We start from the raw sequence: 22,798 nt of genomic DNA, 5'->3' as shown, positions 1-22,798 counted from the left end.
TATCTTGCATAAATTTTTTTGCAAATTTTTTAGGATGATGCTCGGCAGCTGTTTACATTGGCCAGTACAGCAGAAGAAGGTGTTCTGTCTTCAGAACTTGCTGGAGTTATTAAGAGGTTGTGGAAGGATACGGGCGTACAGGCATGTTTCAGTCGATCTCGGGAGTACCAGCTTAATGACTCCGCCTCATAGTAAGTGAGCAGTGTTGCATAGTTAGGTTGAAAAAAGTCCATTCAGTTCAACCAATTTATAAAAAATAAAAATAATCGTGCATTCCTATACCCACAGTTGATCCAGAGAAAGGCAAAAAAAAAAAACGGCAGAGCATGATCCAATTTGCTACAGCAGGGGAAAAATTCCTTCCCAAACCCCCGAGAGGCAATCAGATATTTCCTGGATCAACTTTACTAATAAGGCCTCCTGCACACAGGACGTTAGAAAAAAACAAGCTCCAAATTCACTACCAATGCCAGGAAAAAGCGTCAGTAAGAATGTTTTTTTTTTTTTTGTAGCTTTTTGCATTGGCGTTCATGCACATTTAGCCACATTAGCTTTTGGCAGTGTTTTTCTGCCTCTATTAAAAATCAATGGTTCCATATAAGAGCCCATTGATTTGAATAGAAGTCGCATCACAAGACAAATCATTATTCGACTTGCAGTGCGGCTTGTTCGATGAAGATCTGTAAAGGGGAACCCTCGCCAAAATGAATAAATAAAACTGCCGTGGGGTTCCCCCCAAAACCATACCAGACCCTTATTCGAGCATGCAGGAAAGGGAGGGGGACGACGAGCGAGCAGCCTTCCCCTCTCCTGGACCATACCAGGTGGATGGCTGCTTTGGCTCTGCGCGCCCCCCCCCCCCACCCCAAAGCACCTTGTCACCACATTGGCCTCTTCCCCACATCCCTGGCTAGGGGGTGGTGGGGGTCTGCGGGCAGCTTATAGGAATCTGGAAGACCCCTTTAAGAATGGGTCCCCCAGATTTCGGCCCCCCACCCTATGTAAATGAGTAAAGGGTACATTGTACCCTTACTCATTCACCCCAAAAACAAAGTGTTAAATAAAAAACAACAGTACACAGGGTTTTGACAAAGTACTTTATTAAAGTAGCTCCAATGTGTCTTCTCCCTACTGGCTTCTCCCTTCTCTACTGATGTCTTCTTTCTTCGTTGTCGTCTTCCTCTGGTGGTTTTGCTGCCTCTGGTTCTTCTCCCTCTGATGTCTCGGTGCTAGCTCCCACTGTTGTGTTAGGTTTGGTGTGTGGAGCTAGCATCTGGAGAAGACATCACAAGAAGAAGACCGCGGCGAGAAAAGACATTAGCGTAGAGGGAGAAGTACTTTGTCAAAAACCTGTGTACTGTTTTTTTAATGTACCCCTTACTCATTCACATTGGGTGGGGGCCCGGGATCTGGGGAACCCCCTCCTTAAAGGGAGCTTCCAGATTCAGATAAGCCTGTGTGCATGAGGCCTAAATGTTAGTACCCAGTCATATTATATACGTTTAAGAAATAATCCAGGCCTTTTTTAAAGCAATCTACTGAGCTGACCAGAACCAACTCTTGAGCGAGTCTATTCCACATTTTCACAGCTCTATTGTGAAGAAGCCTTTCAGAATTTGGAGATGAAATCTCTTTTCCTCCAGACGTAAAGAGTGCCGCTTTGTCCTCTCTGATGACCTTAAAATGGAAGTCCACCCTAACACTTAAATTCTCTCCTGCAATCATTAATGTGAGTCAAGTTCAGCCTTATGCCTCAACATTTAAAAATCTCCGTTTTACTACCTTTTTATTTTGCAGTATACAGTGCCATCACATGACTTCAGATCTACTTCCTCTTGAGTCTAAAAGCAGCCAGTGGGTGTGGTTACTGAAAGCTAGTGACATCACTTCCAGGGAGGGACACTGATTGGAGTGGTACCAAGTGCATAACTTTACCTTTATCAACATTTAATCTCATTTGCCACTTCGTTGCCAAATTAGTGCATTCCACTGCATACCTTGCTGCCATCTGCAAAGACAGAAATTGTACTTGTAATCCCAGACCCAATATCATTTATAAAGATATTAAAAAGTAAGGGTCCCAACACTGAACCTTGGGGGGGCACCGCTGATAACCTTGGACCATTCAGAGTATAAATCATTAACCACTACTCTCTGAATTCTGTCTTTTTTTTTTTTAGGCAGTTTTCTATCCTATTTACAAATTTGATTTTTCCAAGCCTGTAGACGTTGCCTTACACAGAGCCGTGTGTGGGGAACTGTGTCAAACACTTGAAAATCCAAGTATACCACGTCCACTGCCACCCCTCTGTCCAAGGTTTTAATTACCACCTCAGAAAAAGAAATCCGGTTTGCTTGACAACTGCTGTCTTTCATGAATCCATGCCATTTGTTGCTTAAAATATTTTTTTCCAGCAAGAAGTCATCTTATGGGTCTTTTTAATAAACTTTCCAGTATCATCCAGACTATAGAAGTCAAACTGAAAGGTCTATAGTTACTTGGTAAAGACTTTGATCCCTTTTTAAATATGGGCACCATATTGGCACTGCGCCAATCTAGTGGTACCATTCCAATCATTGAGTCCCTAAAAATTAGAAACCATGGCTCATGCTAAGTGGGTAGTACTAGTAGATTCATATTGAGTACCAGGTTTTCATGGTGAGTAAAAGGACCTGGTTTATGGTTGGATGTCAAGCAACTTATGTCTAAAGATGGTTTACTTACTAGCCACTCACTTCAGTTGCACACTGCTTTGTCCCCTCTGTGCCTATTTCAGGTAACACATCCACAAAAAATGTCCTGGATAGATTGAACTTAAATTTATAACAATACATAAGTTTTACAGTTTCTTATTTTTTTTCCCATAATAGTATCTGATTCAGCATGCCCCTTATACCTCTGGAGCCGTAGATTACTAATATGTTCTGTAGCTCAAATCACAGTTGGTGAAAATTGACTGTTACCTGTGATCTGTTTGTGGAAAAGAATAGGGCAGAGCTGGATCTGCTTTGCTTCCACGCCAATTCAGTAGGATCAATACTTTTTGCATCATTGACCTGGGAAAGTATGCTAATAAGGAAAAGTATTCAAATAAGGAGCTTTGCTCAGATTTTAACTGCAGAATACTTGTTTTATGGCAGCATTAAAACCAGAGACAGCAAGGTAGCATTTTACAATGTAAGTTGGATTGGCAGTCTTCATTTTTCACTTTAAATATAGAACTAAGGGCGAACCTTTTTTTCACTTTATATAGAGTAATGTAGGGTTATGACCCATTAGTGGGGGTTTGGAGAGGTTTTCCATCACTTCCTGAGCCATAGCGAAAACAGGAAGACCCTTTTTGCACTGGGGCCGCATTATTGCTAAAGTGCCGCTCGTCTTAGCGGTGCTTATCGGCCGCTAGTGGAGCGCTTTTAATCCCAAAGATAGGGTGAAAAACTCGAACGGTGCGGCGCTTCCGAATAGGTTTTTCAGGAGCTTCGGAAGCGCTGCCCATTCATTCCATTTGACAGGGCATTTTGGAAGCGCTAAATTTAACACTCCCAAACCACCTCAAAGATGGTGCTTGCAGGACTTTTTTGAACGTCCCACAAGCGCACTTGAACGAATGGGAGGCGGTTTTCAGGCGCTTAGCAGAGGCTATTTCCAGCGCTAAAGTGCCTGAAAACCACCCCAGTGTGAAAGGGGTCGAAGTGAGTGGAAATAAGGGAATCCCTTTCACCATTGTAAGATTTCCCCTCTGTTCTGGTGACAACTCAAAATTAGGTATTTTCTTTCACTGTTACTCTTGGTGATATCAATACAAATAGAGAGGATAAATCTTCCTAACAGGGCACAGACAGCAATAAAAAAACTTGGCAAGTGTTGTAATTCCTCTCTACTCTATACAAAACTATAATATGTTTTCCCTTTAGTTATACTTTAACCCCTTTATGCAGATCATTTTTGTTCAAGTATTGTTATATTGTGCTCCTTCAAAACAACCACGCCATGTTTTTCCAGAGCAACCTGTATTTCTCCTTCAGTTATCTGTGAGTTTTTCTTTGGATATCTTGCTTATATCTTTTACCATCTTTATAAAGTTCCATTACTTTGTTACACAGGTCTTTTGACAGTTATTTTCTGCTCCCCATGGCTTGGAATCTAGCCTGCCCATTGCATCCACATGAAAGCTAACAAACCTACTGACTATTTATACACAGACACAAATTGCAATTTAAAAAGCCACAGATGTGAAAAATTGCCTTTAATTTGCCATTTTAAAGTGTACTGCTAAACATTCCAGGGGATGTACGGTAAACTTTTTTGACCAGGGCCATCCAGGTGATTTCTGTTATGATTAAAAAAGGAGCCCAACTACTATGCTATAATGGCTTCATATCGCAAACCTGTGGAATTTTCCAGTTGTCAGCCTAGGGTCACACTGAGCGTGGGAATGACTTTGCGCGAGTTCATTCCCGATTTCAGCGACATTTGAGTGGGTTTCTGCACATATGTCAATGGAAATTGCACCCCGAAACCGACAAAGTAGTACAGAAACTACTTTTGGAAATCGGTGCAGCGCCTCACCAATTAGGACGGTGCAATTGCCGCCGATTTGACATGTCAAATGGCACCAATGTCAACCAGGGCTCAAGCAGAGAAAACCTAAAGTTCAGTGTTTGTAATGGCCCAGGCCACTTTTTTTTTTTATGTAACCCTTTTATGTACGATTTCTTTTTAAAGCTACCTGAATGATCTGGATAGGATCTCGGAGCCCAGCTATGTTCCCACTCAACAAGATGTGCTGCGAACACGGGTCAAAACAACGGGTATTGTGGAGACACATTTCACTTTCAAAGACCTTTACTTTAAGTAAGTCATTGTTTGTATTTTCTGAAGGGAATTGTTGATCCCTAATGCTGTTTAGTTAGTATTAGTAGTATTATTATATTATCACCAGCGTCTTGTACTGTAAAATGCACTCTTGGTCCACTTTTTACTTGCCTATTTAGGGCTCATTAACTGTTCCTTCCTCCTTTTGAAGCTGCCATCTAGAGTGTCAACTAGTGTTGGATCTTAGAGGAAGCAGTGGTGTCATGTGTTTTGTCATGTGACCGTGCTTGTTTTCATTTGCCAATTTCCACACTTCATTATGCTTCCCCACAGCAGAAAAACACAGTGGGGGCATTTATCATTAGGCCTCATGCACACTGGACGTTAAAATAACGTTCTAAAAATGCTATTTTATAACGTTATTTTTCAATGTTTTTTCAATATTGTTTTTTTAGTGTTCATTTTTTTTCACTAGATCAACAAGTTAAACGCTGGTGAGCCACATTTTATCTGAGTTTTTTTAGATTATTTATATATATATATATATATATATATATATATATATATATATATATATATAATGTATTATCATTTTTAAAGCGTTAATCCTACCTGGACTTCTATTCATCTGTTTTAATTTCCTCCAATAGTGGGATATAGTTTGCTTGATATAATTTCTTTGGTGAAGCCGTTTAATTTAAACCCCAAATATTTTATTTCCGTCTCTCTCCATGGGAATGGGAATTCTTGTTGTAACATTTTTGCATCTTTTACTTTTCATATTAATATTTAGTATCTCCGATTTATTCAGATTAATCTTAAAATTGGAAAGTTCTCTGTATTCTTTTAATACTCTCAAAAGATTAGGCATCATAATACGGGGGTTAGTAATATAAAATGATAAACCATCTGCGAATGCAGCTAGCTTATGCTCTTCTTCTCCCACCCTAAAGCCCCCTATATCCGCATCACCCCTTACCATTGCCAGAAGTGGTTCCAGCGCTAATACGAACAAGAGCCGAGCAGGGGGCAACCCTTTCTCATCCCATTTCTCATCTTAAAGGGGGTTAATAATATTCTATTAACTATTCTATTAACTCTTACCATGGCCCTAGGCCCTTTATATAATGTTTGTATCCACTGCATCATTCTAGAGCCTATTCCCATGCTCTCCAATGTGTTCATCATGAATCCCCAGCCTACCCTGTCAAATGCTTTTTTAGCCTCTTTGATTTTCTGAAGGAGTAGGAGTGTTCTCACTCCATTATCCACCCCTCACTGCTTGGAACAAACCTAACCTGATACGGGTGGACCAGCTCCGTCATAAATTATTTTAATTCTTGTTGCTAAGATTTTTGCAAATAATTTTGTATCTGCGTTCAGGAGTAATATTGGTCTATAATTAGAGCATTTGATGTCATCTTTATCTTCTTTTACAATAAGGGTGATTGATGCTAATAAAGCTTCCTTACTCATCTTGTATCTTATATGTAAAGAAAAGTGTAGCGCCAATATAACTCAGCTCCACTTAGGTGGGAACCCAAAAGGAGAGAGATAATGTAAAATTGGAAATGATCCAAATGTGTACTTAACACCGTGAGGTGTGGTGACAATTATGTGTAATTATTTTATAAAATCCCAAAAATAAATAAATAAACTTATAAGATGGGAATAAACACCTAAGAGGCAAAAATGTCTGTGAGACAAGTATTCCTGTGTGAATATTAGTGTGAACCCCAGAGGATCAACATACACCTGTTGCCTGTTAAGTCCTGTTAGGAACTTTGGAGAGAGGTATTAATACACTCAAATAAACACACACTAAAGCAATTAACCTGCAAAGGCAGGTGAGCTATAGGTTCAAAACAAGTCCTTTTGGGAAAACATCTTAAATCATTTGGGATGATATTAAATCTGCATAAATTATATATAGTCCGATCCCCTGTTGGGAATAATACATATATATGGTCCTTTTGATTGTATAAATGCGATGTATATCCTCAGCAACACACTTCAATCAGACTTTTGCGAGAGAAGAAATAACTGGGTACTCTTACCAGAACACGATGACCCACTGCTCATCTTACGATGGGTGGGTCTCCAAAGCTTGTACGGGCCGATTGCCCTCTCTGGCTACCCTTGCGATGTTGTTCTCTCAAGGCCTCTCCAGCCTTATGTAGTCTCCGAATAGTGGTTGGTGCAAGATTATACTCACAGACAAAAGGACGCAGGTGTTCTCCAAAAAAGGCAGGTGATGGAATCAGTAGTTGATCACAACAGAGTATGTGAAAAAACAAAAAAAGGGCTCCACATAGTGTAAAAAATTTACAGTTTTAATGAAAACTTCAAACTTGTGTCACTTAAAAGGTGAGCACTCTGGATAAAAACAACACTTTGAACAAGATTTTCAGAGTGCTCACCTTTTAAGTGACACAAGTTTGAAGTTTTCATTAAAACTGTAACTTTTTTACACTATGTGGAGCCCTTTTTTTGTTTTTTCACATACTCTGTTGTGATCAACTACTGATTCCATCACCTGCCTTTTTTGGAGAACACCTGCGTCCTTTTGTCTGTGAGTATAATCTTGCACCAACCACTATCCGGAGACTACATAAGGCTGGAGAGGCCTTGAGAGAACAACATCGCAAGGGTAACCAGAGAGGGCAATCGGCCCGTACAAGCTTTGGAGACCCACCCATCGTAAGATGAGCAGTGGGTCATCGTGTTCTGGTAAGAGTACCCAGTTATTTCTTCTCTCGCAAAAGTCTGATTGAAGTGTGTTGCTGAGGATATACATCGCATTTATACAATCAAAAGGACCATATATATGTATTATTCCCAACAGGGGATCGGACTATATATAATTTATGCGGATTTAATATCATCCCAAATGATTTAAGATGTTTTCCCAAAAGGACTTGTTTTGAACCTATAGCTCACCTGCCTTTGCAGGTTAATTGCTTTAGTGTGTGTTTATTTGAGTGTATTAATACCTCTCTCCAAAGTTCCTAACAGGACTTAACAGGCAACAGGTGTATGTTGATCCTCTGGGGTTCACACTAATATTCACACAGGAATACTTGTCTCACAGACATTTTTGCCTCTTAGGTGTTTATTCCCATCTTATAAGTTTATTTATTTATTTTTGGGATTTTATAAAATAATTACACATAATTGTCACCACACCTCACGGTGTTAAGTACACATTTGGATCATTTCCAATTTTACATTATCTCTCTCCTTTTGGGTTCCCACCTAAGTGGAGCTGAGTTATATTGGCGCTACACTTTTCTTTACATATTATCTTTACAAATACTTTTTGTGTGTTGGCTGCCCACCTTTTCACCTTTTTTCATTACAAGCTTGCGCAATATTTTCACATACACTGCATCTTGTATCTTATACCCAAGAAATTCCTATATTTACATAGTTTCGGAGTCAGAATTTCTTTGAACCTTTTCAAATAGTGTTGTATATCCATCTGGGCCAGGGCTTTTTCCCAATGCGAATTATTTTAGTGCGTGACTAATTTCCTCCTCTGTTATGGGCCTTTGAAGGGATAGCGCTCTTTCTTCTGTTATCCGGGGGGTCCTAGCTTTCATTAAATATTATTTTATCGTTTTTTTTTTTTTGTTTTTTTTTGCCCCTCTTCCCCTAGTCCATTCTGTTTTACTGAGTATAATTGTTTATAAAACTCATGAAATACCCTTGCTATATATTTTGTGTTATGGACCATTTCCCCCTTTTTATTTTGTATTTTATCAATAAAGTTCACAGATTTTTTTTCTTAACATCCTTGCTAGGCACCTGCTATTCTTGTTTCCCCATTGGTATCTTTCCTTAGCAATCTTATTATAGGTTTTCCTTATTTCATATTCTAACAGTTCCTTCAGCTCATCCCTTTTTATTACTAACTCTTGTAATAGTTCCTGTTCTTGTCCTCCCCTTTTCTTTATCATACACCAAGGGACACAGAGCCTGTAATCATTACATAATGGGTTGTATGGTCACCAGAGGTGATTGGACACTGGCACAACCAATTGAAGACAGTTCCCCTCCATATAACCCCTCCCATCAGCGAAGTACCTTGGTTTTTTCGCCAGTGTCTAAGGTGTTGGATGCAAGGAAAATGTGCTGAAGAAAGCTCTGCCTAAGAAGCCCTATGAGGGTAGAGAGCTACACTGTGGGTCCATCCAAGAAGCTTATTTATATTACGCCAAAACTGGATGGAATCCGGACCTCATGGATGAGGTGTCGCCTGTAATGTCTCTCTCCGGACTACTGGGGTCCAGCACTTTCGCTCTATACGCTAAAAGTACTGGTAAGAGTCTTTTACAAGGCCCAGGGAAGAGGTCTCCTTTAAGTAGGAACCCATACCCCTGAAGGTTGGCATGCAGACCCTGCTGAGATGGTGGAAGTTTGGTATCTACCTGGCAGAGAACCTGCGGCGGGGACAAGGTGAGTTCGGAAAAAGTCCCAAGTTTTAAACTTGGTGACTTTTCCTATTTTAGAGTGGGTCTAATTTTTTAAGCCAGCACTGGAGGGAGTAAAGAGCTGAGTTTTCACTCACCAAACCTCCAAAGCAGTGTCAGTCCAAATGACAAGCACACTCCTTTCGCTGCAAGCTCTGCATTGCCCTCCTCCCTCTTCCACAGAAAGCTGAAGGATCTCCAAACACAGGAGAATGCCATGAACCGCACAGGGGTGCGGAGGATGCCCCTAGGAAGCGAGCATGGGGCGCACGCTTTATGATGATCTCGTGGGGGGGGGCGGGCCTGAATAGGGGCATGCTTTTAATGGCGGTCAGACAGGAAGGAACAGACCTCACATGTCTAGAGCTTCCCTGCAAGAGACACAGCAGTGTTTAAGGGCATGTAAGATCTCCATGTGGTTGGCTGAGGACCCCCAAAGGATAAGACCCCCACTCTGGCATGAAACTGTGTGTTATTAGTTGCATATTTGTATGTAGATTGCTAAACTAGCACAGTAGTATATGCATTTGTTGGTACCTTGGCTTTGCTTAGCATTGTGTCTTCCCAAAGAAGAGGCTCTGGGAGAAGCATCGCCGCCAGAGACGGGAGGCTCTAGCCGCGCTTGCTCGGTACCCTTATCTCCTGTAATACCTGAAGTATTTATACAGGATGAGCCGTTAACTCTATCGGGAGTTGCAGCCTCTCCTGTGGTGCCTGCATATGTCACTGAAGACACTTTGGCAACAGCCCTAAACAATTTAGAAGGCAGAATCACTGCGTTAATCGTGAAGTCTTCAGAAAAGGACAAAAAGCGAAGCAGATCTCCTCCTGTTGTTTTAGAAACTCCTTGCAGAAAGATCTGAGGAGGATGAGTGCGCTCCACATTCAGATTACCCTCTAAGGAGTTAACTGAATCACGTCTGATTTACGCAGACTGGAAAAACCCAGACAAGCGTTTTGCTCCTCCTAGAAAATTTGCTTTATCTTATGGAGGAGAAGTTTACCAAGAAGTGGAGTCTGCCTTCTGTGGATGCAGCGATTTTCTTCTGTAAACAAAAGCCTAACTTGTCCGGTGGACAATGCCTAGGGCCTTATGTTTTACAGTGGATGCCATTAGAGATTCTATCCAACAGGCATCCCGCCTCACGCTGCAGCTGGTGCAGAATTCCTTGGCTAAAGCATTGGTCAGCAGAAGCTCCATGCAAAAAGCTTTTGGCCAGCTTCCCCTTCCATGGCGAACACCTCTTTGGGGAAGACTTGGAAAAATATATCCAAAAGATACCTAGGATACAAACTGGAATATCGAGAAATCACAGCTTCTCAATTCCGAAGCTCAAGGCGCTCCAAAGATCCACTAAAAAGAGTGTTCTTCTTCAAAGGATTGGATCACTTGCTGTAATCACAGAAGTACCCCTAAAGGAGCAAGGTTCAGGTTTTGATTCAAACCTCTGTGATTCCAAAACCAAATGGATCTAAGATCTCTAAATCAGTTTTTGAACATTTGCCATTTCCAAATGGAAACTATTCGATCAGCGGTCGCCTCCCTACGAGGCGGAGAATTCATGGTGTCGATAGACATCAAGGACACATATTTACATGTGCCTATCCATCCCGCACACCAAAGATTTTTAAGGTTCGCGGTAGAACATCGCCACTTCCAGTTTGTGGCGCTCTGCCTTTAGGGGTGGCTACCGCCCCCCGGGTATTTACAAAGGTACTAGCCCCTCTGTTGGCAAATCTAAGGATACAGGGCATAGCAGTAATGGCCTATCTAGACGATCTACTTGTGATAGATCAGTCAGTGGCAGGATTTGATCATGCTGTGCTTTCCACAATAAAATACCTGGAAAAGTTAGGATGGACTGTAAATCTACAAAAATTCTCTCTACAAGCCCAAAAAGGGTAGAGTATTTGGGCATTTTCATAGACACAGCCCAAGGCAGGGTATTCCTGCCAGAACCAAAGGTCAAGTCACTAAAGGACCTGATCCACAAGGTCAAGGCAAAGAAAAAGCCATCTATTCGCCTTTGCATGAGGTATACTAGGGAAGATGGTGGCCTTCTTTTTGAGGCTATCCCTTACGTCCAGTTTCACGCGAGACTAGTTTAAGGCAGTATCTTGGCTTCCTGGAACAGGAAGATCCAAGCTCTGGATCTACCCGTGCGCCTGTCTCCAAGTGCGCCAAAGCTTCAGTTGGTGGTTAAAAACCAAGAACTTGCGGAAAGGAAGATCCTTATTCCCAGTCACCTGGAAGGTGGTATCTACAGGTGCCAGCCTAAAGGGCTGGGGAGCGGTGTTAGAAGAAGCTTCAGCCCAGGGAACCTGGGCCAAGATTGAAAGGAACATGCCCATCAACATACTGGAGTTGTGGGCAGTATACTTGGCCCTCAGAACCTGGACACACAGGTTACAGGGCCACCCAGTGGATTCAATCCGACAATGCTACTGCAGTAGCTTACATCAATCACCCGCAGTCAGGGCGCCCAGAAAGAGGTGAATTGTATTTTGGCATGGGCAGAAGAACATGTTCCTTGTCTCTCTGCAATCTTCATTCCAGGGGTAGAAAACTGGCAAGCGGACTATCTGATTCGCCAGCAACTACTACCAGGAGAGTGGTCTCTCCACCCCAATATCTTTCAGGCCATATACCAGAGATGGGGGACCCCGGATGTAGACCTGCTAGCCTCCAGGTTCAACAGGAAGTTGTGCAACGAGAGATCCCCCTAGCCTATGGATCAGATGCTATAATAATTCTGTGGAATCAGTTTTCACTGATCTATGCGTTTCTACCGATCGCTCTCTTACAAAGGTTACTTTGCAGGATCAAGAAGGAAAGAATTCCTGTAATCTTAGTGGCCCCAAATTTGCACAGAAGATCCTGGTACGCCGAAATCATAAAGATGGCGTTGGGAAAACCTTGGAAGCTTCCGCTTCGTCACGACCTGCTGTCGCAAGGTCCAGTGTTCCTCCCTTCCTTACAAGACCTAAATTTGACGGCTTGGCTGCTGAGACCCACATTCTGAGGAAACGAGGGATCTCAGGTCCAGTGCTTTCTACGCTTATTAATGCCAGAAAGCCAGCTTCAAGGCTTATTTACTATAGAGTCTGGAAAGCATATGTTTCATGGTGTGAAACTAACAAATGGAATCCTCAAAAATATGACATACGTAGGATTATTGCCTTTTTTGCTAGCTAGGAGTGGATATGAAATTATTCCTTGGTACCATTAAGGGTCAAATATCGGCTCGATCAGACTTTTTTTCAAAGACCGCTGGCATCTCCTTCCCTAGTTCGGGCTTTCATTTAGGGGGTACTGCGGATCAATCAGCCAGTCAAGTCTCCCTTGTGCCCATGGGATCTGAATTTAGTATTGTCAATGTTTCAGAAGCAACCTTTTGAACCTATTTGCCCTATTCCACTGATTCTTTTAAGCAGGAAATTGGCCTTTTTGATTGCGATCTCTTCGGCTAGAAGAGTATCTGAATTAGCAGCGCTTTCTTGTAAAAAGCCTTATTTAATTTGTTACAAGGACAAGGTTGTTCTACGACCCCATCCAACCTTTTTTACCAAAGGTGGTGTCGACATTTCATTTGAATCCAAGATATTATTTTGAATTTATTTTTTTCCGAATCCGCAGACAGCGGAGGAAAAGTTATTGTACTCTCTAGATGTAGTGAGAGCAGTAAAGTCGTATATCTGCAGGCAACCGCTCAGATGCGTAAAGCCAATGTTTTGTTTATTTTGCCAGATGGTCCCAAGAAGGCATCCAAATCCACCATTGCATGGTAGATTCGACAAGTAATTATTCAAGCTTATGGTTTAAGGATCAAGATTCCTCATTCTTCTGTTAAGGCGCAATCGACCAGAGCTATGCTTCATGGGCAGTGCATCACCAGGCTTCGATGGCTCAGATCTGTAAAGCAGCAACTTGGTCTTCAGTCCATACATTCACCAAATTCTATCAAATAGATGTAAGCGGACATGAGGATTCTGCCTTTGGGCATAGTCTACTGCAGGCAGCAGTCTAGGTCTTGTCTGTTTACGGCCAGCTCAGATCTGGGTCCCCCCCCCTTCATATTGAGCATTGCTCTGGGACGTCCCATTATGTAATGATTTGAGGCTCTGTGTCCCGTGGTGTACGATAAAGAAAATAGGATTTTTATAACAGCTTACCTGTAAAATCCCAGCGAGATCAGGATCCCCCTTATGTAGGCTTTGTGGGCCTCCCACAGGGTGTCATCTGCCATCTCACTTGTTCCGTTTATACTAAAATATTGTTTCGGTTCTTTTTTCACTAACGCCTCTCCTTGTTTATCTAAAAGCTCTTCATTCTACCTCCAAGAATAAGCTTGTCTCTACGTTTCAAGTATTTTGATTTCCATAGTCATTGGTGCATGATCAGATAGTCGTTATTTCAATATTAGTAGAAATCACCAAATCTAACGTCCTATGCTCTATCATCCAATAGTCTATCCTGGTGTACGTCCCATGTACAGGGGAATAAAAGGTGATATCTTGTACCCTGGGATGTTGTATTCTCCATACATCCACCAATTGGTGGCTATGTAATTTATGTTTTATTGCCTTCAACTGGGCTCTCCTTTTTCCCCTCTATACGTGATGTACTATCTTGTTTTGGGTCCATACAAAAATTCAGATCTTCCACAATGAACACTTTCCCTCTTTTAAACTCTGACAATTTGACCATTTTTCCAGGGTTATTCCCAAATATATTGTTGGATCTCTATTAGGGCAGTATACATTGGCTAATGTGCATTCCATTCCCATCAACTTCCCCCTCAAGAAGAGATATCTTTCCTCTGGGTCCGTTAATCTGTCTTCCAGAACAAACCGGATTCCTCTACTTATTCCAGCGTATTTTAGAGTACTAAAAATCCCATTAGTATTGAAGTGAGGCTTGCTCTATTTAATTCTGTTTGTCACAGCTCTGCATAGCTTTATAACGATGCCCGATCTGCCCTGCAGTGAAGTCCTATTCATTCTTGCAGTGATGCGGAACGCATGTTGACATCCCGCCATGCTTTCAGAGTGTGGGTTGGCTGTCAACTCCATAACCCCACGCCATTCGCTGAGTGATGCATGGGCAGAAGTGATGACATCTAGCCTCCTTCTCATAGCGAGGCTTGGATGAGGATTTACAGTTATACTTAGATTGTGGTTGTTACCACAGAAGAGGGGTGATATTTCTATTTTTACATCTTCATGGCAGTCATAGATGTTCTACAAGTTATTCGATTAATTATAATCACTGTAAACTGGAAAATTCGTTTTGTTATGTTCACTCCCGGATTCGTGACCGGGAGTGATGTCAGGACGTGTCTATTTCCGGGGTCATTGCCATTCAATTTGGGGTCACCAGATTTATTTAAGCAATGTAGATGTGGGGGGTCCAAACCCCAGATGACGACTTGTTAGTCGAACCGTGTCAGGTGGACCTACCTACAAGCATCGCTCATGTACCTGCATTTACATTTGATAAGCCTACCTATGATCATCTAAATGTGAGTGTTCATTTTTAATTTTTTATATTCAATACTTCTTTTAAACAGTATAGCGGTATATTTTTCAATTTAATCCGCATGTTACGTGGATACCGAGTCTCTGCTCTCTACATGAAATTGTGCCATACACCTTCTGTATTCCATTGATGTCTGGGTCCGTTGAGACTGATTAACCGGTTTGGATACAGGACCAGCTGTACCCAATGGGTCTATTGACCAATAAGCCCTTTTATGACTTAAGTGGTATATACCTCTAGTGCATTCACAGTGATTAGTCGCCCTGTGATTTTATGCAAGTCTGGCAAGACCCATTTAAATATACCCCTCTAAGTCGGCGACGTCTGGTAAGCCTCCCCCTATCATTGGTGGTGGTTGTGTCTTCGGCTGTTTTTCCATCTTGAAGGTCACACCTGTGTTTGGACACTTTTTGCTCAGTTTGCTTGATCACATTTTCACGTGTTTGGACTTACACTTGTTATTCCCTACTTGTTGTTCTCATTCATTATCATTGCATGATTTAGTCATAGAATATTGCTCACTCATACATTGAGGTGCAATATAATTTTATTCACGTTGGATGAATTTTTCATCACTGAACTGTTTCACTTGTTTATTAATTAGAGGTGTTTTTTGTATTTGTTAAAACGGGGATATACAAAGGAGCATGCCAAAATAGGTAGAGCAACTTGGGAAGGAGAATCATCTTCACCAAGTTGAAACAGCCTATAATTCCAAGGGTGGGCCAGTTTTAAAGCGGAGGTTCCCCGGTAAAATCCTGTTTTTACCCTTAGATGGATGCTCATTTAGTCTAGGGGAATCGGCTAGTTTTAAAATCCGAGCATTACTTACCGTTGTAGAGGGCGATCTTCTCCGCCACTTCCGGGTATGGGCTGCGGGACTGGGTGTTCCTTCTTGATTGACAGTCTTCCGACAGGCTTTCGAAAGGCTTCCGACGGTCGCATCCATCGTGTCACGATTTTCCGAAAGTAGCCGAACGTCGGTGCGCAGGCGCAGTATAGAGCCGCACCGACGTTCGGCTTCTTTCGGCTACTTGGTATTTGATGTCAGGATGTGCCCTGATGGCAATGATGAGAGGCTCCACAGCTAATGCGTATAAAGTAAATGGGATATTGGACAGCCCTGACGAGTACCCCGGGGTAGCGAGGAGTAGTCCGAGATTTTACCATTGACTTGGATCCAGGCAGTGGGAGCCTGGTAGAAGAGTTGAAGCCATTTAATAAATTTTGGGCCGAAGCCAGATCTGCGGAGACACTCCCACAGATGGCTCCATTCCACAGAATCAAATGCCTTGGCGGCGTCCAGGCTGACCACTACCCTGGAGTGGACTCAATTTTGTCATGTGCAGCCTGAAGATTCATGAAGAGTCTCCGGAGGGTAAATGCTGTGTTCTTGTTGGGCATAAATCCTGTCTGATTCGAGTGTATGAGACTAAGTATCACCTTGTTGAGCTGCAGGGCAAGAATTTTAGCAAGAATTTTACCGTCTAATTGTAGGAGGGAAATGGTATGGTACAATTCTGGAAAAAGCGGGTCCTTCCCAGGTTTTGGAATTGGGAGTGTGGCAGAGTCGAAGATGTTGGCGTATAATGCCTGCAATTTAGGGATTGGGACCTCTTGGAATTGATTGTAGAATTCCAGGTAAAGGCCATCAGACCCAAGTGCATTAGAGGACAGGAGATGCGCCTGTGCCATGCTATGCAATCTGCTATGGTGATGGGCGCCTCCAGCCTGTCGGTTTGAGAGTGGGGAAGTTAATGTCCTCAAGAAATAGTCGGTTCTTCCTGGGAGTGACTAGCCGTAGAGGTGTGTAAAGGTCAAAGTAGAACCGCTTAAACTCGTCCGCCACCTGGACCGGGTCTGTGATCTTGGCTCCAGACGCCGATTGAAGCTGGATCATCACTGGGGGCCTATGATCCAGGTGAGCCATATATGCTAGCAGGTTGTCAGCACGTTCGCTGTGTTCAAAGACTTGTTGCTTACTAAAAAAGATTCCCTGTTTGGCTTTCTCAAAGTGTAGTTGGTCAGTGAGTCTAGACTGCAGGCGCAAAAGGGCAGCATTAGTCGTGGATGGGTTGGTGGCTGAGATCCCCGGCTCTTCGATCCGGGAAGTCATTCCTTCCCCTCCATTGGACTGTGATCACGACGGATGCCAGCCTCACAGGTTGGGGGGGGAGTCTGGCGGGTCCAGTCAGCCCAGGGTCGCTGGACTCCGGACGAATCCCGCCTGCCGATCAATGTACTAGAACTTCAAGCCATCAGGCTGTGCCTCTCCTCGTGGTCGCAGAGGCTACAAGGACATCCAATCAGGATGCAGTCCGACAACGCCACGGCGGTGGCTTATGTCACATCCTGAGGTGGGCGGAAAGGAGCTTGCAGGCTCTGTCGGACGTTTACATTCTGGGCGTAGAAAACTGGCAGGCGGACTAGCTAATTCGTTAGATGCTGTATCAAGGGGAATAATCGTTGCATCCGGGGGTGTTTCAACTTCTTTGCCGGAGGGCGGGCACGCTGGACGTGGATCTCCTGGCTTCTCGACTCAATCGCAAGGTGTCGAGGTTCGTGGCCAGGTCCAGAAAAACCTGGGCAGATGTGTCAGACGCGTTGGTTGCCCTGTGGAGTCAATATCGGCTCATTTATGCCCCCCCCCCCCACTGAGGTTGCTTCCTCGTCTGCTCCGCAGAGTGGAGACTGAGGGGATTCTGGTGATTCTCATCGCTCCAGATTGCCCTCGGCGTCCCTGTTAGGCTGACCTGGTGGCTGACGCCCCATGGCAGCTACCAATGCGGGAAGACCTTCTGTCCTAAGGTCTCATATTTCGCCCTGCTTTACAGTCACTGGCTTTAACGGCATGGAAATCTTCCATCGCACTTGGAAGGCCTACATCTCTATGTGTGAAGAGATGGAGTGGCGTTCACAGGCATATTCGGTTTCCAGGGTCCTGCTCTTTTTACAGCGTGGAGTGGTTCAAAAACTTGCCTTAAGTACCATTAAGGGACAGATTTTAGCCTTGGCTGTTTTCTTTCATCGTCCCTTGGCGACCCATTCACTGGTGGGTTCGTTTGTACAGGGGGTTCGACATGTGATTTTCCCCCAATTAGACCACCGCTTCCTCCATGGGATTTGAATCTGGTGCTCTCGGCTCTTCAGGAACCTCTCTTTGAGAACATCAGAGAAATTCCTCTTGACACGGTTTTAGAAGGTGGCCTTTCTAGTGGCCATTACATCTGTCAGACGTGTTTCTGAGTTGGCGGCCTTGTCTTGCAAGTCACCATACTTCGTCCTCCATGAGGATAAAGCGGTGCTACGCCCGCAACCTTCTTTTCTTCTGAAGGTAGTTTCAGCTTTTCACCTGAATGAGGACATTGTTCTTCCTTCCTTGTGTCCTCGACCGTCGCATCCCAAAGAGGCTGTGCTACATACTTTGGATGTGGTACGTGCTCTACGGGTGTACCTGTCTGCTACGGCTCCGTTCCCGAGGTCAGACTCCCATTTTGTAGCGGTGTCTGGTCTGCAGAAGGGCCTGTCGGTCTCATCGGCCACTATTTCTAGGTGGATCAGGCAGACCGTCATCCAGGCCTATGCGTCTCCCTTTTCTATCACGGCACATTCGACCAGGGCAATTGGTGCCTCCTGGGCTTTCCGACATCAACTATCTGTCTCACAGGTGTGTAAGGCGGCGACCTGGTCGTCTGTTTACATTTTTCTCAAAGTTTTACAAGGTTGATGCGAGTGAATCTTCGGATGCTTCCTTTGGCCGTAAGGTTTTGCAGGCGGTTGTTTGAGGTTGCAACTCCTCCGTTGAGGAGCTCTGTTTGTTTGGGGTGAAGTTAAGTCGTCTTTTGATTACTGTTCCCACCCCTCTTTTTTCTGACACTGCTTGGGGACGTCCTAAATGTCAAGATTTAAAGCGGTTCTCCACCCTAAAGTGGAGTCCCGCTGATCGGAACCCTCCCCCCCTCCGGTGTCACATTTGACACCTTTCAGGGGGGAGGGGGGTGCAGATACCTGTCTAAAGACAGGTATTTGCACCCACTTCCGGCCCGGCATTCACGGGCAAAAGACGGGCATTCCGTCACATCCCGTCGCCCCCCCCCGTTGTGTGCTGGGAACACTCGGCTCCCAGCACACAGCGGGAGCCAATCGGCGGGCGCGGCGCGATTCGCGCATGCGCCGTAGGGAACCGGGCAGTTGAGCCGCAGCGCTTCACTTCCTGGTTCCCTCAGCGTGGATGGCGGGGGGAGCAGCAGAGAGACGAGCGATTGCTCGTCCTCTGCTGCGATCGGCGCTGGACTCCAGGACAGGTAAGTGTCCTAATATTAAAAGTCAGCAGCTACAGTATTTGTAGCTGCTGGCTTTTAATATTTTTTTCCCATGGCACATCCGCTTTAAGGAGCTGTGTCCGCCCATGGACGAAAAGAGAAAATAGGATTTTTTGTACTCACTGTAAAATCCTTTTCTCTGTCGTCCATGGACGGACACATCACCCACCCCTCCTTTTTAGGTTTGTACTGCTTTTTGACGAACGGAGCTGCATGCTGCAGGGTGAGTGGTTATGACCAGAGGGACTGCCCCCCTGGGCGGGGCTGTTCAACTTGGTTACATGTTTTAAGAGCATGGAAAAGATACTGCGCATACCATAATTGTGTTGCAATAAGTGACAGCTGCGACTCAAAAACGTTATACAACATAAACAACAAATAAAGGAAAACAGGAGTCGCGCTAAGGATAAATAAATAAAACACTGTGAAATGCTTATTAAAATGACACCCAAACCAGTTTAGTTGCAGAGTGAGAACATGTATACAAAAATAAATTATATGAAGAAACAAATAAAGTGATTAAATAAGTTGACACAATAGTGAACACAATGGTGAATCACTCAATGGAGTCACAATGTGTGAGCAAGGATAAATGAAAAAGTCCAATCTTAAATTGGTGATGACATTCAGTAGTCCCAGTGAAATAGTGATCAGCACAGATGTCCAGCGACAGTGAAGACAGGAGAACCTCCACCACAATCAAACACTGACCCTTACCGGAAACACTAATCTCTGAGAGATCAAAAACAGCATATACGGGATCCTTAGGCTAAGTCACCACATTCGAATCAGTCCTCACCGGTAGTTGGTCATCAGGCAACAAACACATGTAATTCTTTTTTAATTCTTCCTCCACTCTCCATCCTGACAGATCTGGGGTGGGGGGGGGGGGGCAGAGGAGGAGAGAGTGAGGAGGACAACAAAGACAGGGAGGAGGTCACCGCTGAGCGGGAGGAGGAGCCAGGGACCTGGAGAGAGGGAAGAGGACATCAGGGAGGAGGACAGTCGGGGATGATCGGTGCGGCGGTGAGGGCAGTTAAAAGCACCAATCTCCCTGTATAACTTTCAATAAAGTACCTAACAGCCGTGGGAGGGAGAGGAGGAGATGCCGCTGTCAGAAAAGCTATACAGGGAGATCGGTACGTTTAACTGCCCCCACCGCCGCACCAATTGCCTGTGAGGCTGCCCGGCCCCCCTGCTGAGCTTGAGGATGCCTAGTCTGATACAACAGGTATTGGTTTAGGCATCAGAGCATTTGAATGAGTACAGATACTCGTGCAAATGCTTGGTATCGGCACAGATACTGGTATCGGTGCATCCCTAGAATAAATGAAAGGGGTTTTTGTTTTTAAATAACAAACATATCATAGTTGCCTCCACTGTGCAGTTTGTTTTGCATAGAGTGGCCCCGATCCTCGTCTTCTGGGGTTCCCCATTGGCGCATCCAGCTCCTCCCTGCATCGGGAAACCACCTAGGAGAAGCGTTCTCCCTGGTGCACTCCCGAGTACAGCATTTGCGTCCATAGACACAGAATGACAGACTCTGCCCTGGTGCCCGCGTCATTGGATTTGATGGCTGCGCTGTTAGCCATTGGCTGCGCTACTATCAATCTATCCAATCAAGAGCCGAGACAATGGTCAGAGATGGTGAACACGTCTCCGGAGTGGGAATTGCAGGGCTCAGGTGAGTAAAACAGGGAGGCTGGGGGGCTGGTCAGTGACATTTTTTTCACCTTAATGCATATGATACATTAAGGTGAAAAAACACAACCCCTTTAAAGCATAAATGAAGGCAAAACTTTATTTTTAATTTTTGGATAGAGTGGAGATGTATTAGAACACCTGTCATGTTTCTGTTGTTGTCTGTTACCCTGTTGAGGAGTCACCCTCTTAATTTGGCCTGTTTAAAAGAGAAGTATGGGAATCCTGTTTTTTTTTTTTTTTTTATTTTACGAAGGTGGATGCTGCATCTGCCGGCTCTAAGACTGAGGACCGAGTGATAAAACGCGCCAATTGCTTGGTTCTCACACCTCCCTAAGCAGAGAGCTGGTGACTAGATATGGGCAAACAGTTTGAGCTGAGGAAAAGTTTGGCCCAAACTTCGCGTTTGTCTGTTTGGCAAACATTCACATTTGCGGGTAGCTCCGCAAGATGTTTGCCCGCTGAGCACTGCACATCACAGTGCATTCTAGGGCCCTAATTGGATGAAGTCAGGTGCAAGGCTTTGCCATTTTAGTGTTAGTGCAGTCCAATGTTTAACACAGCTTTACATAACATTTAGTGCTGTATACCTTTTTATTTATTTTTTTGCATGTTTTTTATTTTATTTTTTGTCGCCTGCCTGCCCCCCTTTAAATTGTCAGCCGCAGTTTTTTCTGACTGCGACACGTGTGAGCCTCAATTTAAAGTGCATTGAACGGTGCCTTTCTTTGAATAAAGTGCATCCAATTACACATTTCCCAGAATCTATAAAATGTGGGTAATCCCCCCCCCCATCATGTCTGGGAGGCCAACAAGGAGAGGCAGACTTTCCAATGCCGATATGAGGGAGCCAGCAGCGTCTGTGTCCAGACAAGGGTTGATGTGGTCCTTTCTTAGGCAGAACACCTTTGTCTCCATTTAGTGATGTTACCTGTGCTATCCAGCCACCGCCTGTAGAGAAGGTGGTGGACTGGCTTACTAAACCATCCTCATTCTCTTTGATCCAAGCTGGCGCTAGTGCGCAGCCCACCGCAGCTTCTAGAGCAGATGATTCTGCCTCCATGTTTACAGCTACTCCTCCCATAACCCCAGCATCATGCATGGAGGATAAATTATTTAGGGTTGAAAATATATTTATTGGTATTTTAGCATTATATACATAAAACATGAGGAGTCACAACCTGAAAGCAGTCACAGGTGCGCTTGTTTACAGAGTCAGCCAAATTGCTATCGCCCACAGCAGGACTCTCATCAAAACAATATGAATATCAGCGACTGCAACATTAAACAAAAATTAGATACGACCGCAAGGGCCTCTTCGGTCTTAGCAAGATTGCAACCAAGATTTTGGGGAGGGAAATAACAAGACCAAAAGAAAAAACGACATACAAAATAAAAACAAAACAACACACACAAAAAAAAAGAATAAAAATGAGATGTCAAAAATCTAGAATGGGAAGAGGTAGGAAAAGAAGGGAAAAAGAGGGGGAAGAAGAAAGAGAAGTAAGCGAGAGGGGAACAGAAAGAAAAGTATGAGCTGCTGAGAAGACAATCAAAGAAAGGTATTAACCAGTTAACAACCGCCCTATAGACAATATACGTCTACAAGGCGGTTGCTTAACTCTGGGAGGACGTCCATGGACGTCCTCCCAGAATCGCGCTCCCGCGCGCCCTCTGGGGCGCGCACACGGGAATGTCCGTGACCGCCGGGTCCATCACGGATCACGGTAAATCGCTGCTGATAGCGGCGGTTTACCACGTGATCGCTCCGTCCAATGACGGCGCGATCACTTGTAAACAAACCGGCGTCGTGTGATGACGCCGGTTCCTCCCTCCCCTCTCTGTACCGAACGGTACAGTGTAAGAGGAGATGGGGGAAGAGAGCGGATGCAGCAGCAGCTGCTGTGGGCTGGATCTGTGACCCATGCAGTCACAGATCCAGCAAGTC

General features: G+C 44.2%; 1 protein-coding gene across 1 annotated transcript in view; it reads left to right on the top strand.

Annotated features, from left to right (window-relative positions):
- Positions 1-22,798, top strand: part of GNAI3 (G protein subunit alpha i3) — a 105,946-nt gene that overhangs the window by 46,875 nt on the left and 36,273 nt on the right. The window contains exons 4-5 of the mRNA XM_040337640.1: positions 34-191; positions 4,727-4,855. Of these exons, the coding sequence (XP_040193574.1) occupies positions 34-191; positions 4,727-4,855 (287 nt within the window). The remainder of the gene's footprint in view (positions 1-33; positions 192-4,726; positions 4,856-22,798) is intronic.

The sequence above is a fragment of the Rana temporaria genome, chromosome 2, assembly GCF_905171775.1.
Source record: "Rana temporaria chromosome 2, aRanTem1.1, whole genome shotgun sequence".
Classification (NCBI taxonomy): Eukaryota; Metazoa; Chordata; class Amphibia; order Anura; family Ranidae; genus Rana; species Rana temporaria.
This window is presented reverse-complemented; position numbering and strand designations above follow the sequence as displayed.